Source organism: Apium graveolens, chromosome 10 (genome assembly GCF_009905375.1).
Source record: "Apium graveolens cultivar Ventura chromosome 10, ASM990537v1, whole genome shotgun sequence".
In the NCBI taxonomy this organism is placed as follows: domain Eukaryota; kingdom Viridiplantae; phylum Streptophyta; class Magnoliopsida; order Apiales; family Apiaceae; genus Apium; species Apium graveolens.
Window position 1 is genome coordinate 214,552,791 of NC_133656.1, and position 15,915 is coordinate 214,568,705.

Sequence of the window (15,915 nt, forward strand, 5' to 3'; positions counted from 1 at the left end):
CATAGTTAGAGTCAGTATTTTTTTTTTTGCATTGTTAGTCGGTATTTTTTTAAAAAAAATGTTGTGTCAGGCCAAAAGTTTTAAAAAAAATGACATATGATTTGTAAAAGATTACTTCTAGGATTGCAAAAAATGTTGTAATCAATTGCAAGAGATGAGTTATACTACTTAGAACTAGGATAGTATTAGGAATAATTAATAGAAAATTATTATGACATGAGGTTGACATAATAAAATCCAAGTCATTAATTTTGACGAATTCACATAATGATATATTGATAATGATATCATGATATGTGATGCTCTTACATTTATCCACTGCCTGTTTCACATTTCACTTTAACCCTAATAATAAAAGTTACAACAATTACTAATAATTATTTTATCCCAGTTACATCCTTTGTAGTTGATAGATTTTATTTTATCCCAGTAATATCCTTACCAGTTGCGAATCAATTTCTGGTCACGAATAGTTACCTAATAATCGATAAGGAAACCAAAAAAAGTCTGCACTACAACTGTTAAATAGTCAAATCATTGCCGACAAAGTATTGGTGCAGAACTCGAGCTTGTTCCCTCTTGCGGGAGGTCACAAGTTCGACACCAGCTTGTGCAAAGAAAAAACAGTCAAATCATCATCAATTTTACCATTTCTGAATTTTCCGTGACAGTAGAACTCGTCAACTTATACTAAACTTAAACCATACAGTTGACAAAAAGGCCCAATTGCCTAATCAACATGACTTGAAGGAAATAAAGCAGGCACTAATTGTACAAAAATAGACTGAAACCCGCTTACTATTGTGTTTAATAGATCTCTATTTTACATAACAATAACCTTCATGCTGTACAGTCCAATCTAAATATTGAACAAGTATGCATATGACCAAGTTATATAATCACACATCTGAACTGCAGCCTGAAATGATAAGCACTGTCAGGTCCACAAACGACAAACTCGTATATTTTCTTATTTGGTTTCGCCAACCTCTCATTCGAAACTTAACTTCCATCTTTGGAAGAGGATGAGGCAAATCCAGCTCTCCGGATCAGAGCAGTAGTACATTTTTGGATTTGCCAATAGCTATGGTGACATGCACAAGCCAAACATTCTGCTCCTTCAAAACTGTTTCAATGAATTACTTTAAATGGATTACTACATCAGGCAGTTGGCAAAAACAGATACTCATATATGATCCATAATTTCTTTTGAGTTTTTATTATAAAAAAACCTGTCTCATAATTCTTGCTGTAGGTCATGTTAATAATGTAAATACTGCATATTAGAATGTACAAGTGCAAGTGGATGTTGCTAGCTTTCACTAGATTCTACCCATTGCGTTATATGATTAAATATTACATTAAACAAATGCCTAAAAGGAAAAAGATCAAGATTCTTCTACGCACTCAACATGACCATTGACGATTTTTTCCCTCACTCTGAATATTCTGTTCATAATACCTGATGAATTATACATTTACGTATCACTTTCTTTTTTTAATAAACCATTTTACAAATAGGGTGAAAGTTTCAGGCACACGAGACATATGGTGCGTATGATGCAGCCTGGGGAATGGGTTATTGAGAAGCACCTTCAATCTAACTCATATTCCCAAGTTTATTGAAACGAAAAGTCGAAAACATATAACCTTAACGTTTTGAATTTTAAACCCATTTTAGTTATTTGTTACAAAATAAAGCAAAAGTGGGGAACATATATTTTAGCAACTCTTCTAATTTAAATGAGAAAGTTGTCTTGCAAACGAAAAATGCAGATGATTAATTCATCTAAAGCGTTAAACTTAACAAGGAGAAAAAACAAATCTACTAAATACCACCGAAAACCACAGTATTATGTATGCTGCAAAAAGGAAAATGCTTACTTGGTTCAAAAAAAATTCTTGTGCATCATCTTAGTCCCACTAATAATCTACTGCTGCAATTCTTTAATCGATCATATGAGCATCCTATTTTGTGCTTTTCTTCCATAGTCATGTTGATACCCTCCGATAACTGCAGTGACACGGGATAATTAGTTTCATAGCAAGAAAGCTGATAACTAGAACTAGATTGCAAAATTTAATAGCAAAATCATGTTGATTGTTGAACAAGAGGACGGATGCCATAAACTGCATACATATTCTTCATTTATTTTTTGGTCCTATGGTTACCGACATATTTTCTATCCATTAACTTGAATACTAATTCATTTTCTTCCGAGATAAAAGGAGCACAACAGGTGATTGCAAATTGACTTGGACATTATCTCCATGAACAAAACTCTGGTAACATCCTCCCGCTTCTTAGGGCGCCTAATGGTAATTGAGGCTCTCTACATTCTTAACTGAAAGTGAATAAATCCACAAGTATCAATTAGCCAAATAAACAATTATCCCGGTTTCAGTTTGGAAAACCAGAAATATATAGAATTAAGGGGATATAAGCAAAGATTAAGAACTCTACTTCATATGACCTTCCTAATAAATCAACCAACATTATTCCGGCAATTCAAGCACTTTTCACAGTATTCATCACAAAGATCCAAAAAACCATCATACACGACAGGCCTACACCTTCTCCCCCCCCCCCCACCCCACGAAAAAGCAAAACACCATAAAAAATGAAAGAAACTGAGTAAGTTGAATATAAAAGAATCCAATCTGGATAATATATGTAGCTTTGTCTGGGAAAAAAACAAAACAACACCGTATTATCCTTCCAAGCCACAACATGTAAAGCAAGTTACAATGCCCCAGTCATGTCTTGTCCTAAACTTCAAAGCTTTCAAGGATTAAAACATCTTGAAACAAAATTTTGCCTTGAAAGTTGTAATGTTGTATTCCTGTGATTATTTATGTTATTGAATTTTATGACTTAGTTGTGTAAACATAACTACAAGAGTGTTTATGCATCATATCTTATAATTTAAGATCATCAGTTTAATTAAGACGGGGAAAAGAAAGAATAATATTACTCTAAGTCTTAACTAGGGCATAAGAACTGGTTTAAAACCAAAAAATGCAGAAAAAGAAACACAAACACATGGTTACCCGACACCCGAATATAAGCAGAGAATCTTCACTTGCATAAAGAATAATATATGACTACAAATTTGTATTTCAAACAAGTCATGTATCATGCTTTCCAGCACTATTCGGCCGCAGGATCTATCTGCATGCAACTTTAAAGTGCGATGGCTTAGCAAGTACCTGTAGTTGAAGAATATTCTCTAATATCTGCTCGATTTCTGCCTTGCACAACAAAAGAATTTTTTTAATTTTGATGTCTGCGAATATCAGCAATAGGACGGAAACAATTGCATCAATTCTTCTTGAATAGCCAGTGGTATACTGGGTCCACTGCTCAGTTGAACCTGATGAACCCTTTTCATTTACTAATGATCCCATCATCTTCAACACAAGTTTTAGAAGTTTGTGACTCCGGGAGAAGATAAACATGCAAGGCAGGAGATAATAACGAGTTCTTTTCCTTGAAACCATGCTGGCGGACTCAGTATTATTATCTTTTGGAATGCCCTATATATAGTCATAAAATGGTCGACATAACTTATGAGCATCCAACATGGCTAACAACAATCCGCTTAACAAACAAACCCCACATAACAAGGACCTGAAATTGCAACAATAGTTGCTCCCTCCATCCCATCTTAGCGTGCCTTCGATTTTTTGCACACTTGAAAGTTTACAGACATATAAAATGTAACATACATAATATTTAGTTGTGAATTTATACACCTTTACGAGTGTGCAACATGTCAAAAGGCTCACACATTACAGGATGGAGGAAGCATAACTGAGGGAGATCATAAGATTAAGGATACTCACTGATACAATATTCATTAGGTATCCTGGAAGAAATCTACTGAGATTGATTACACTCTGCTCCGAAAGTTTCGTTGGTTCTGAGTCTAGTGTAGCAAGCACTCTGAGCAATGCACAAATGTTGTCCAAAGGTGGATTGAGTAACTGCAATATTGTACAAAGTTTAGTAGGATGGAATCCCTTGTCAGAATTTGTGGATCAACAAATAGAAACTGCAAGAAACTTTGAGAACAGTGATGATTCTTTGCATTCATTACAATAATTAACTCGAGTATAAAGTAGATGAAGGTTAAGAGACTTACTATTTGGTTAATAACTATCTTCTCTAGCATTTGAAACACAACATGCTCATCACCAAGTTGCAGCAGGAAAGAGCAGACAACATTAGTAATTGACTTAAAAGTTCCAAAATTTGATTTCCCATCATTGTCCGTTGCATCATATTTCTTCTCTGCAAAACAATGGCCACACTGATATTAATAATGCTTATCATCACCCATATATATCAAGATACACCTGTATCATATAGTCATGTCTAACTTTGAACAGAAACAATCAACAATGTAACTGGATCATATATTAGTAACTTTCATCAGTGAGGGAGATTTAAGGAAGTTGGAATGAGACAACAGCGACAATTTTATTTAAAGTATTAAGCATCTTTGAAAACTTTTATTTCTAGCAAGTATCGGATATAGTTTCAATGCTTGGTCAAAAATCATGTCCCAGAAATCTTCATTTAAAACTTCGGACAAACCAGACAGCAAAGCCTTATGATACTAGGTGAGCTTCATAGTATCTCCAAGAAACTCTTAGTTCCCTCCCCAAATCTAATATAAAAAAAAATTGGTTTTTGCTAAATTTGTACATAGATCCATGTGTCATCTCCAAAAAATCCTCATTACACACTCCTCAAGTTTACTATTTTTAGTGAGTAGTATTTTTTACCAATAACAGTACGAAAAGTGGATAGAGAAATATAGTGTCTTCTTGAATAATTTATTATAAAAGATAGCTTAGAAGTGGAAGGAGGCTCCTTAAAAATGAAAACATACATTACAAACCCTAACCCTACTGACAAGACGCAGTCATCCACCTGTTGAGGATATTACAAATGGAAAAGTAAAACAAAGCAAATACGCTGAGCAGTTTGGGGAAAATGTTTCTACGAGCTCTTTCGCGCTACTAACTACTTAACTCTACTTGCCTACAAGAACAAGAATATACATTTTCCTTCTAGAATCACACAGTATTCATCTCCTCTAATGACACAAAAATATATTATCTGCTAGTACCTGTAAAAATTTTGTAACGAGAGAGTAGAGTGATAAAAAAACTAATGTGGTTTGCAATCTGTATACGTCCAGCTTTGTAGGATGAATGCAAAACCTCTAGGATCCGAAACAATATAAATGACTCTAAATTATGACCTGCAGTGAAATCGAAAAAAAGGAGCATCAATACTGGAAATGTTCACACCAAAATCTGTGCAATTTATATACAACAAATTTTCTTAAATGAAGTACAGGTCGGAAGCGATTCCATCAACTACATACGTATGACCATATGACCATACGCCAGCACAAAATTACACACTTCTACTGTATTTATTTGTTCACTAGCTAAAACATATATTAGATTCTATGGTTAGTGATATTAAAGCAGTGATCTAATTTGAAGTGAATACCTAAAGTTACTTACTAAAGCAAGGTCGTGACAAAGATGAAAAATTATTTAATGTATCATCATACCAAAGAAATTGCATAATCTGCATACATATATTAATCATTATAATATTGAGCTCAAGACGTAGCCCACTTGTATTTGCAATCTGCAAATTAGTTTACGAAATGTTTTCCTTTATTTGTATTTTCTCGAAAGATTAAGCAATACAAACAGAAGACTGTGCAGGACAAAAGGAAGCCTGAAATGACTAGGAAGTCATTCAATGTGAAGGCGTCCAACAGTTTTGGAATGACAAATGATGTCCCACAACACAAAATGTGACATATGTCTAAGTATTGGAAGTTTTAGCAACAGCAAAATAAATCGATAAAAATTTCAACCATTTAGTGTTTCAGAACTCACATAGGCAACATGAAGTTACTGACTGAATAATGGGTGAATCCAAATAAGAGAAATAATAAAGGCAACACACGGAGAGTTCCTGAATATCTCTGGCGAGACTTATAAAAGGACCATAGCCTACGGTTGCTGCAAAAAAAGAAGAAAAATACAGCATGAAACATAAGTAGCACGATTAAAATGTAATATATTTATCCAACAGAAAAACATAGAAGTTTAGATTTTACAATCTGCTACACTGCTGTAAAAATCTTTTACTGTATGCTGAATTTTATTGTATTCCTGCGAGAGAGTAGGATTTATCGAAGCACGTTGTCCAAGGTGAAGTTGAAGAAGTAACACGGCCTGTAAAAAGTGGCTTGATATGAGAAGAAAAAGGCATAGTAAAGACAGTGGCTACATACTGCAGATGTAAAAAACCCATAATAACACCAGTTCTGTTTTAGACTTCATAGAAAAAATTACCAATGATCTACTGAAGAACTTACCTTGGAGGATAATGGGTGTTTATCACCTAAATGGATCAACAATGAAGGAAGCTCCGTTAGCCAAGTTATGTGATAAGCCAAAATTTCAGGATCACTTGTCTCTAGGTATAGCCCGCCTTTTTCCTGCCATTCGCATGAAGAAACTTGCTTAAGAAACAGAATAAATATATTTTGGGCAACTTTCATTATTTGCCCGTTGCTACAGAAGTTGCAAAGCAGTATCAACCAAAAATACACCAGAGGGTGTTAAATGTTAATACAAATTCAGTTGATTCATATACAAAAATAGTATGGAACTTTTAGTAACCTAGCGAGCTGGACCGTTTCCAAGTCCCAACCAGCCCCAAATTTTCCCTGGAAATGTCTTTACCTGCCATGTGCAACCAATCTATCTTGAAGTGCTTGCAAATGTGCAATCACGATCACTTCTCTTAACCATAATATGTTGGAAATGCTACACATCTTGCAACCAAGACGATATTGATCGCAAGTTTCTCGCACTATAATTTACGACATAGTAAAGTTCACGAAATTGGTTGAAACAAGATCCTCTAGAGACACCATGCATCACGGCAGAAAGATGCTTGTGTATATGTATGTGTGCAGGTTAAGAAGACTATATTTAGACCTCCGTAAGTAACCTCAAAAAGTACAACACAAAAATGAAATTTTATTAAGAGAATAAGAGGAGAAATCTCCTGAGTATGAGCAAGGAACTTACGGGATCTAGAAATTCTTCTATAGCAGATATGCAAACCATTTTTAGTGAAGATTCTGGCTTACAACTTTTGAAAACATTAGTGAAACCCTGCAATTAATTGCCACATGTGCAATTTAAATTTCATACAAGAAACTGATATATAACATAATAACAATGAGTCAGAAACAAAACCTTACTAGCTGGATAAAAGTAAAAAATAAATCACATACCTGAAGGATACGGGATCTCCAACTACCAGAAACTTGTCTCAAAAGCTTTGGTATGTACGCAACTAGTGAAACCGAATGTTTCTCATGAAACACCTTGCCTACTTGCAAGCTCCTACATATCTGCAATGTAATATGTATTTGATGTATTTAGCCAACTTCTGTCGAGTGTGTAAAACACACAACTATAATACATAAACTTAAGCGAAGAAGCATACAACAAAACTTAGTCCTTATTAAGTGTAAGATCAAAATTCTTCGTATTTTAGGAGCCAAATGATCCTATAGTGGGAAGAAGAAAAATATATGAACCGTGTAATTAAAGTTCTAATCGTAACTTTAACTGTCTCACTTACAGGCACATCGAAAGACACATACGAGAAAGTTCCTGGCAAAAAGTCAGGCTCTAGATACAGATTAAATTTTTTTAGATTGTACAAATTACATAAGGGTTAACTTATGCAGGTGGATTCTATCTTCCATGTAATTCTCATCGTAGATCAAGTGTCTCCCCCTGGGATGCTAGAGCTATAAATTAAGCTGCTTCCACTATTGAAGTTAATTTTTTGAACTTTCACATACTAAAAATATTTAAAATGAATGTGATTCCCTTGACCAGGAAAAAACATTGTGCAGACCTATTGATCCATTCAACTTCCTGTCAGAGGACTAAACCACATAAGACGAAGAACATTCAGAGGGGGCAGTTTAAGTATGACAAAACAAAGAAGACCTATACAAAATGACTGGGTGAACCATATCCTTATCGACCTTGAAAAAACTATATACAACCTTCCACATGTGAAAGATTATCAAACAATTCCAGATTGCGGTGGACTAAAACAAGGGATTCCTAATCCAACACTCTAAAAGAGGAAAGGATTTGTACATGTCTCTAGTTTCCCTATATTAGATGGAAACTGAAAGGTCGTAGCCGGTCATTTTCTGTCTTAGTGAGGTGTTTATAGAAACTTTGGACCAAACACAATCCTATTTGTAATTTCTATTGGTAACAACAATTCAGGTGGGGACTTGACTGAAAATCATATCACGTTTCCAAGAATTAGAGGATTAAGAAACTAAGAAAGAAGAAAAAGCAAGATTATAGAAAAATTCAATTGTTAAGATTCTGTTATCGACATTATTATTGACCAAATCCCTGGGAGAAATGTTCGAAACCATGATATACGGTGATTTCTAGCAGCAATGTCTTTCAAAAAAATGAAAAGTATACAACTCTAGAAGCAAACCTTTTCTGATAATGCATTGTCGATAAATTCAAGAAACTTTTCCAGCAAAGCTGAGGAAGGGTAGATCCAGTCACTCAAGGACAAAAAAATTTCAGAAATTATGATATTAAGAATAAAGTATCTACTATCTTCCTGCAAAGATGAAGAGAAAACCAAGTCAAAGCCGTTAAACTAGAGCTTCAGATGAGTTTTATCACAAAATAATAATGTCTAAAAATCAAAAAGATAACTGTACATGTTATTTAGTAGCCGACAAGTATAAGTATGATTACTGCATAATGGCCTAAAAAGTGCAGCCATCGACCATCGTTACCTTTTCTGACAGCTGCTGTGCTGGGTAGAGGGGAAAGACATCCCATAACTTCTTTAGCATCACCATGATATTATTATCTCGATTATGAGGAGATACACCCCGATGAGTATGAAACAATAGAGAAATTTGTAACTCCTGCTGACTCTTGTCAGTCCCATAAGCAAAAAACTGCACTATCAGATCTATACTCTGAAGTACAGATAGCATACAGTCAAATGATTGTGCATCTAGTTGTGGCGAAGTATGGACCAAAGGTACGAAATCCTGGAAACATCCAACCAGAATAGGTAAAATCCCATTAAGTTTCTTTGTGATGACAGAGAGCCCTACAAACACAAAAATAAAGAGACAAAAAATATTAACATACGCACCCAAAAGAACTTAGAAGCGTAGAAAAGGCCAGGGAGTATCAATAGAAACACAATAATTTGACCAATCAGCATACATTACTCACCCTTCATTTAATTTAACAAGCATGCACAATAAAATTTCTAACAATTATAACGAAACTAATTTTAAAAGTACAAACAGGAAGGTGTACATGTTTATTTGTTTAGCAAAGAATTTAATGCAAAACAGATTAATACATTTAAGGCACATCCATTGCCAGGTGAGAGCACCTAGAATTTCTCAATTCTGGAATTAAGCTTTTGTCCTTAATGTTGTGTTATATTTCTTCCTCGTTACCGAAGTTCATTGTTCTATTTATTTTACGTTTCAAATAACCTCAAACATGAGATATGTATTGATTTCATGTTTGAATGATTTCAAATATATATGATGTATCAGCGACATCATGCTTTCCTCCTTTTCTCTCGGACAAAATACAGCAAACAAAGTTATCACAGCTGCTGCGGTTTATTATATCAACTTAAATCAAGATATTTGCAAACTACGAGTATAAATGTGCATTAGAATCTAATACCATCTCTGGCTATCTTATTCTACAGACAAACAACAGGGTAACTACTTTACCATGCAGTCAGAGCACCAACCAAACAACAATAGTGTAACAAATCAGGGACTCCTTTTCAAATTCAACACAAATTACTATTAACAATCTCAAATTACTTCAGGGTTAAAAAACAATTATATATGGATTAGTAAGCCCTCGGAACTATAAACAATCACCGGAACTAGCATATTAGTTTTAACATACCAACACCAAGACAAAACTAATAACTATAAAAAAAGAAATTTTGTACACAAATATAAATTTCACCAGAAATGATAGATGGAAAAGCATATATAAACAACCCAATATGTGACTGAACGACGAATAGCACAAGATATTTGAACAAAAAGGGGGAGAAGCAGCTATTTATTTTGTCGCAGGTCAAAAGCAAAAATCTGATGAGTCATTGAAATAGCTCAAAATTATAAATTTTTTTAAGCAAAAGACAAAACATTAGTTGTTTCTTTCAGTACTACTTTTTAAGGTACGAGATTAGAATCCATTAAACAGCTTAAATATTAGTGGCTTTCATGGAAATTCAAAGATGATACAACATCACGTAACGGTATCATATGGAAGACGCAAAACGCAAGAGCTTAAGACTATTTGCAAAACTCACCAGCAGATTCTTTGGGCTCATCAGGTTCATAAGCATGCAAAACACTTTCACCAGGAACCTGGTTTTGAAAATCAGCAAATGAAAGACAGGTAAAGATGTGACGTGACATACAGTGACCAGCATGAATTAAGTGTTATATATAATGCTTGGAAATTGTTACATACAAGAGAAAATATTACATCAGCTAAACATCTTTGTGTTTTTTGTTATTAATATAGGTTTGATAGCACAAGAAGCAAAATAAAACAACAGAGACCACAAACTTTGACAAAGATCATAGAAAAATTATACACTAACTGGGATTCCTGACTGCTTTACTAAAACCAGTAACAACCTGTACCAGGTGAAATTTGCGAGAAGGTATTCACCACTTCCACAGCAGTGGATGTCACTTACATTTGCTAATCCCAGATGTATCGTAAAACGATCAATATACAGTAAATTTTACGATAAAACTAACCAGGGCATATAAGTTTTTAATAACCTGAATATTAGAATACTCATTACTGGCCCTTTGGGATTTAAACAGAGCCCCCTTAGAACATATAAAGACTTAAAGTTACAATGCATGTCATGCATAACACCAGGTTCTGAAATAGCTAGGGAAAATAAAGGACAACTAAAAGATAAGATATGAGAAAAAACAAATAGAAAAGGACTAATTATTTGACCAAACAAGATATTACAACAGTTTCCCAAAATTATGTAAACCTTTGCTCCTAGTTTCACCCAATTTCTTATGATATCATCTCTGACACATAATTTTATTGTAATGAGAGCTCGATAAATGCACTATGCTGTAACCGGGACCAGCCACCGTAATAATAGTCCTAGGTCCCATGGCCAGTCTCAAGCCAAAAACAGATACTTCTGAAACCACATCTTAAAATTATCTCTTCAATAATTAATTGCTCAGTGCCTGTTAAGCAAATAAAGATGCCACAGAATGCCTGCATCAAATTTGTTAATGCATTCTCACTTGGTTTGCATCAACAATTTTATTGCCATAGGGTCTTCCTTGAAACAGTTTTGTATGTTGGTAGCTTTAAAAGGGTGTAAAGAGCTTTTAGATTGCGTGAAGTATTATCTAGAACACAGAATTCTCATCGGTTGCTCTTAGTTTAACAAACCTAGATTAAGCATCTTGGAGCAATGTGGGTGGGGACCTTCTAGTCTTTACATTCTATTCCTAAATTTGGGTTTTTCCGAAGTTCCTTAAGTTAAATAATATTGATAGAATAAAATAAAATATCATGCAAAAGATAAAGAGGAAGGATGCATAAGATCCTCACCTGAAAGGAATGTGAGGCTTAATAATGCCACAACAACTAAACAAAATATCACAATGATAAGACAGAATTAGAATAACTAAGTTAATAACATGTAGTAATGCAGGAAACAGGGACAAGAAAGTACGCTATTAGTTGCTAAAGCATCTCCTTTTTGGTTATGAGGTAAAAGAGATAAGCAGTGTGTTATCCCAGCAAGAGCACTCTTAAGCTTGGCCTTGTCCTGCAGATAGAACTGGTTCTGTCTCAAAATATCTTCATAGTTCTGGAGAATCTGTACAAATTGATCAAAAATATAATTAGGGGTGTTCGATAAAACTGAATAGAAAATACTGAATGATTAAATTAGCTAAATGAAGTTCTATAACACGCACCTAAAAATATCTGAATAGCATGCAAATGGAAATTTTAACCTTGAGTTGATTTCATCTTTTGACGATTATAAAAAAATAAATTTAATATAATCGATTAATATTTATTAACTAAAATTATTAAAGAAATAATGATTTTACCCTAAAAAAATTAAAATTAATAAAAATTATAATTCAACACTTCACATTTATATCTACAATACGAAATGCTCAACATAATACGTATAAAATTAACATATCTGTAACTAATTATCTGAATTGTACATTGATAGTTAATAGTTTACAATATTAATAATATATTTAATACATTAGTTTAGGTGTCACCAAATTTCATTTTATCTTTTATACATGCAGTATAAAATTTATACAACCCATTTTTTTTTCTAAACATAAGATATTAGTACAACGAAGAAAAAACAAATGATATACAACGGAGTATAACTATTTAAAAAAATAGGAGATATGAAATGCAGTGATAAAATAGGTGACATGTCATCCTTATGGAATAATCTACAAGTGAAACACTTATTGAGTAAGGACTTCTTGTCCTACAGTGTTACACTAACAATACACACAGAATCTCCTGCTAAAGCTATTCTTACATCTATTTCATCCCACTTTTGACTCATAACACAATAAGACATGCACACCAGACTGAAGAAGCGATAAAATTATTGCAGATAATGTACATCCTTACTAAAACTAAATCAAATAAATCTGCTTTAATTTTGAAGCTCCTAGTTGCATTCGAGAAAAAACTCCCAAATTTAAGAAAGAAATCAACAAAGACAGTCGCATAAAATGGTTCACATGCATAACACCACCACATTTCCATTGCAAGACACTGAGGGCAAAATAGGTACCTTTTCAGCATACAAGGAAAATGAAGTTGGGCAATTTTGGAGAACAAGATCTAGGAATTTGAAAGCCATCAACCTGATATCAATGGCCAAATTTGTCATTGCACTAAAAATATATACCATCATCAGAGATATGAAAGGTCCTTGACCATCCTGTAAAGAAAAAAAAATTATAATTAAGTCCAACCGACATCTGTAACAGCAACAATTATAACCACAAGGTCCAAAACACAAAGAAAAGATGAACAAACTAAAGATCATAATCCAAAATCATTTGATAATAACATTTACATTAACTGAAAGCTATAGAATATGAGAAGCCATCCACACACTGGGTTGAATGTAGCTTTGTTTATCTCCCCTTCGAGTATAAATTCATAAAAATAGCAATGATACATCGAATAACATTATAGTGAAGTGATGAATGTCAGAAGGTAGATGCATTGCTATAATATCATATAAGCTTGATTTATTTTTATTTTCAGTGATATAGTTGCACTAAATGCCACAATAATACAGCAGCTGCTATGCCAAACTCCCTTTCTTTCGATCGCACAGAATATGAGTACAGAGCTCGACAAGTGCATTAGTAGACATAAAATCCATACTATATATGTCCAGAAAAGAAATATTTTATTTATGAACCGCAAAAAAAACATTTATAGAAAATGGTAGAAATAAAAAAAAAAGGTAATTGACTTGCCTCTTTGCACCCAGGGAAAATCACCGACTTGAAAAGTTGATATAGTGTCTCACGAACCAGTTTATCATCATCACTGATGCGTTCACGCAGTTTCTCTATTACAGCAAGCTTATGCAACTTCAGCTCGTCTGGATTATTGGTGAGTATATCTTTTATACCGATCAGTGCATCTTCACATACATAAAAAAATCCTTGTAAACATTCAAGCATTTTGCATACAGTTCAAAACAAATGTACCCTAATTCAAAAACAAAGACTGGCAATAAAGGTTTACTCTTTTACTATATGGTTTGCCACCAAACTAAGCAATAATTAGTGATATAATCATCAAATTTCAAACATAGGAAGAAGTATTACAAACACATATGGTAATGTACAATATGTAACATATGGGGTAAACTGTCCATCCTTAATTATTCGAGATATTTTCTTTTGACAGTACTTCTTACTACACACTTTTAATCCCAAAAATAAAATATTTGTCGGCTTAGGAATTAAAATACTAAAACACCGCAAACATGAAAGTAGTAAACCGTAGCACATACTTAATAATGGTTGAGAACAAGACAACACTAAATTAATTTGCATTCAATTATTACTTCTTAAATTATACTATTTTTTTTATATATATTTATACAAAATCAAAGGATAACAGACATAGTTTGCATCTTAGTTTGCTCCAAAGCGGACAACCAAAAAAAGATAATAGACTTATACTACTTTGATTAAAATCTTATTCTTAAACTTTTTCAAATCTTTAAGTGCAGAGTTAATGTCACGTGGAAATGTGTGGACGAAACAATAATGACATATACTTCATCAAAATTTATATGAAACATGATAATTCCTTAAATCCAATAACACCACAGTACCTTTGCGAACTTTGGCATTGTGGTGAGATGTTTGCTGCAAAAGTTCTTTGAGTGTTAAACCTTTCTTGCTGACAGCTAAACCTGCCTTATCTGATGCTACACTTTGTTCGGGAAGTATAATAGCTGTTGACAACACAAAAAATCATATTTTCAGTTAAATAAACTCAGCACAGAAACTACTGTTTAAAAAAAAAACAATGCTCTGATTAAAATGATAAAATATCATTAATTGGATAAAAAAAGAAACAAAACCTTTGGATTTAATATCGGTGTTAGTAGTGTTTTTGGGGGGCGGTAACTTTCGGCCAATTTTGCGTTTAATTTTCTGCACAAGAAGATGTATGAAGAATAAAACAACAATGAGGATTTGAAAAATTGGAATGTATATGGTATGTATGTATATACAGGGAAACTAACCTTGAAATCAATACCGCGCTTAGGCTGCTTCTTGGAGGAAGACTTGGGTTTTCCCATTACTTGTGATTACAAATTGAGGGGGCGTGTGTGTGTGTGTGTTTCAGGGGTTTAACAAATCAGGGTTTAAGAACCAATAAAAGGGAGCTGCAACAGCGGCTGTTAATTGCTTGCCTTGCCTGTGAGCAAAAAACACACTGCTTGTCGGGTCGGGTCGGGTCGGGTCATAGACCTGTTTAAACCTTAATGCAAAGATTGTCTATCAGGTTTTTTTTTTTTTAAATAAATATATATTCCAAAAGTTACGCGAAAAGCATTTATTATTATCTCCCTAAGGCCTAAACAAGAAAAGAAACTATTTAGGTATTGAAAACTTAATTTTAATAGAAATATTGTAAATTCGGTAGTGAGTTATAAAATAAAATGCAATATAGAAAAAAAAATTCCTCCTTAATTGATAAAATCTTTATAATATATTATATAATATACTGTCAATTAATTATATTAATTTAAAAGTTAATGTCCCTGGAAAAAATAACTTAAAAAATTAATATCAATATAAGTGTTAAGTAGGCTGCTTTTTTTGTTACAAAATAAGTGTTCCATGAAAAAAGGGTTGGAAGCTTAAACCTACCATTGTGACAAATTTGGAAGACCCAGAAAACTAGAAAAGGCCATTAAAAAGAATATTTAAAAAATATTCTGTTCCAAAAATTATTTTCAAAAATATGATCCGCAATATTTATTACATAATTTTGAGTAATTTTCTCTGTAATATTCATAAGTTTGAATGCAAATTCTAGTAAACTTCTCTCCACACTCGTATTTTTGTAAATAAGTTCAAAAATATAGCGTGTTTCGCAAATCTGATAAGTCAGTTTAATGACTTATAAGCCCGTAACAGTTTATAGAAGAGTGTTTGTCGA

The 15,915-nt window shown here is 33.3% G+C and overlaps 1 protein-coding gene across 4 annotated transcripts; it reads right to left on the bottom strand.

Moving 5' to 3' along the window:
• Nucleotides 1-622: 622 nt before the first annotated feature.
• On the bottom strand, nt 623-15,199 carry LOC141692919 (uncharacterized). Of its 4 annotated transcripts, none has more exons than XM_074497879.1 (20): nt 14,993-15,197; nt 14,828-14,900; nt 14,576-14,698; nt 13,704-13,873; nt 13,004-13,153; nt 11,897-12,043; nt 10,481-10,538; nt 8,907-9,232; nt 8,594-8,725; nt 7,347-7,466; nt 7,138-7,224; nt 6,417-6,539; nt 6,156-6,273; nt 5,932-6,057; nt 5,139-5,273; nt 4,146-4,294; nt 3,847-3,987; nt 3,211-3,537; nt 1,885-2,014; nt 623-1,126 (listed from the first exon to the last, which is right to left on the bottom strand). In XM_074497879.1, the coding sequence occupies exons 1-19, from the start codon at nt 15,047-15,049 to the stop codon at nt 1,910-1,912; spliced, it is 2,667 nt and encodes an 888-aa protein (XP_074353980.1). In that variant the 5' UTR covers nt 15,050-15,197; the 3' UTR covers nt 623-1,126; nt 1,885-1,909. The 4 variants fall into 4 exon arrangements, 2 of the variants coding, with proteins under 2 accessions (XP_074353980.1, XP_074353981.1); XR_012562956.1 differs by lacking the exon at nt 623-1,126 and adding an exon at nt 2,196-2,345 and having other exon boundaries at nt 1,887-2,014; nt 14,993-15,198; XR_012562957.1 differs by lacking the exon at nt 623-1,126 and adding an exon at nt 2,177-2,345 and having other exon boundaries at nt 1,935-2,014; nt 14,993-15,198.
• Between the last annotated feature and the right edge of the window lie 716 nt (nt 15,200-15,915).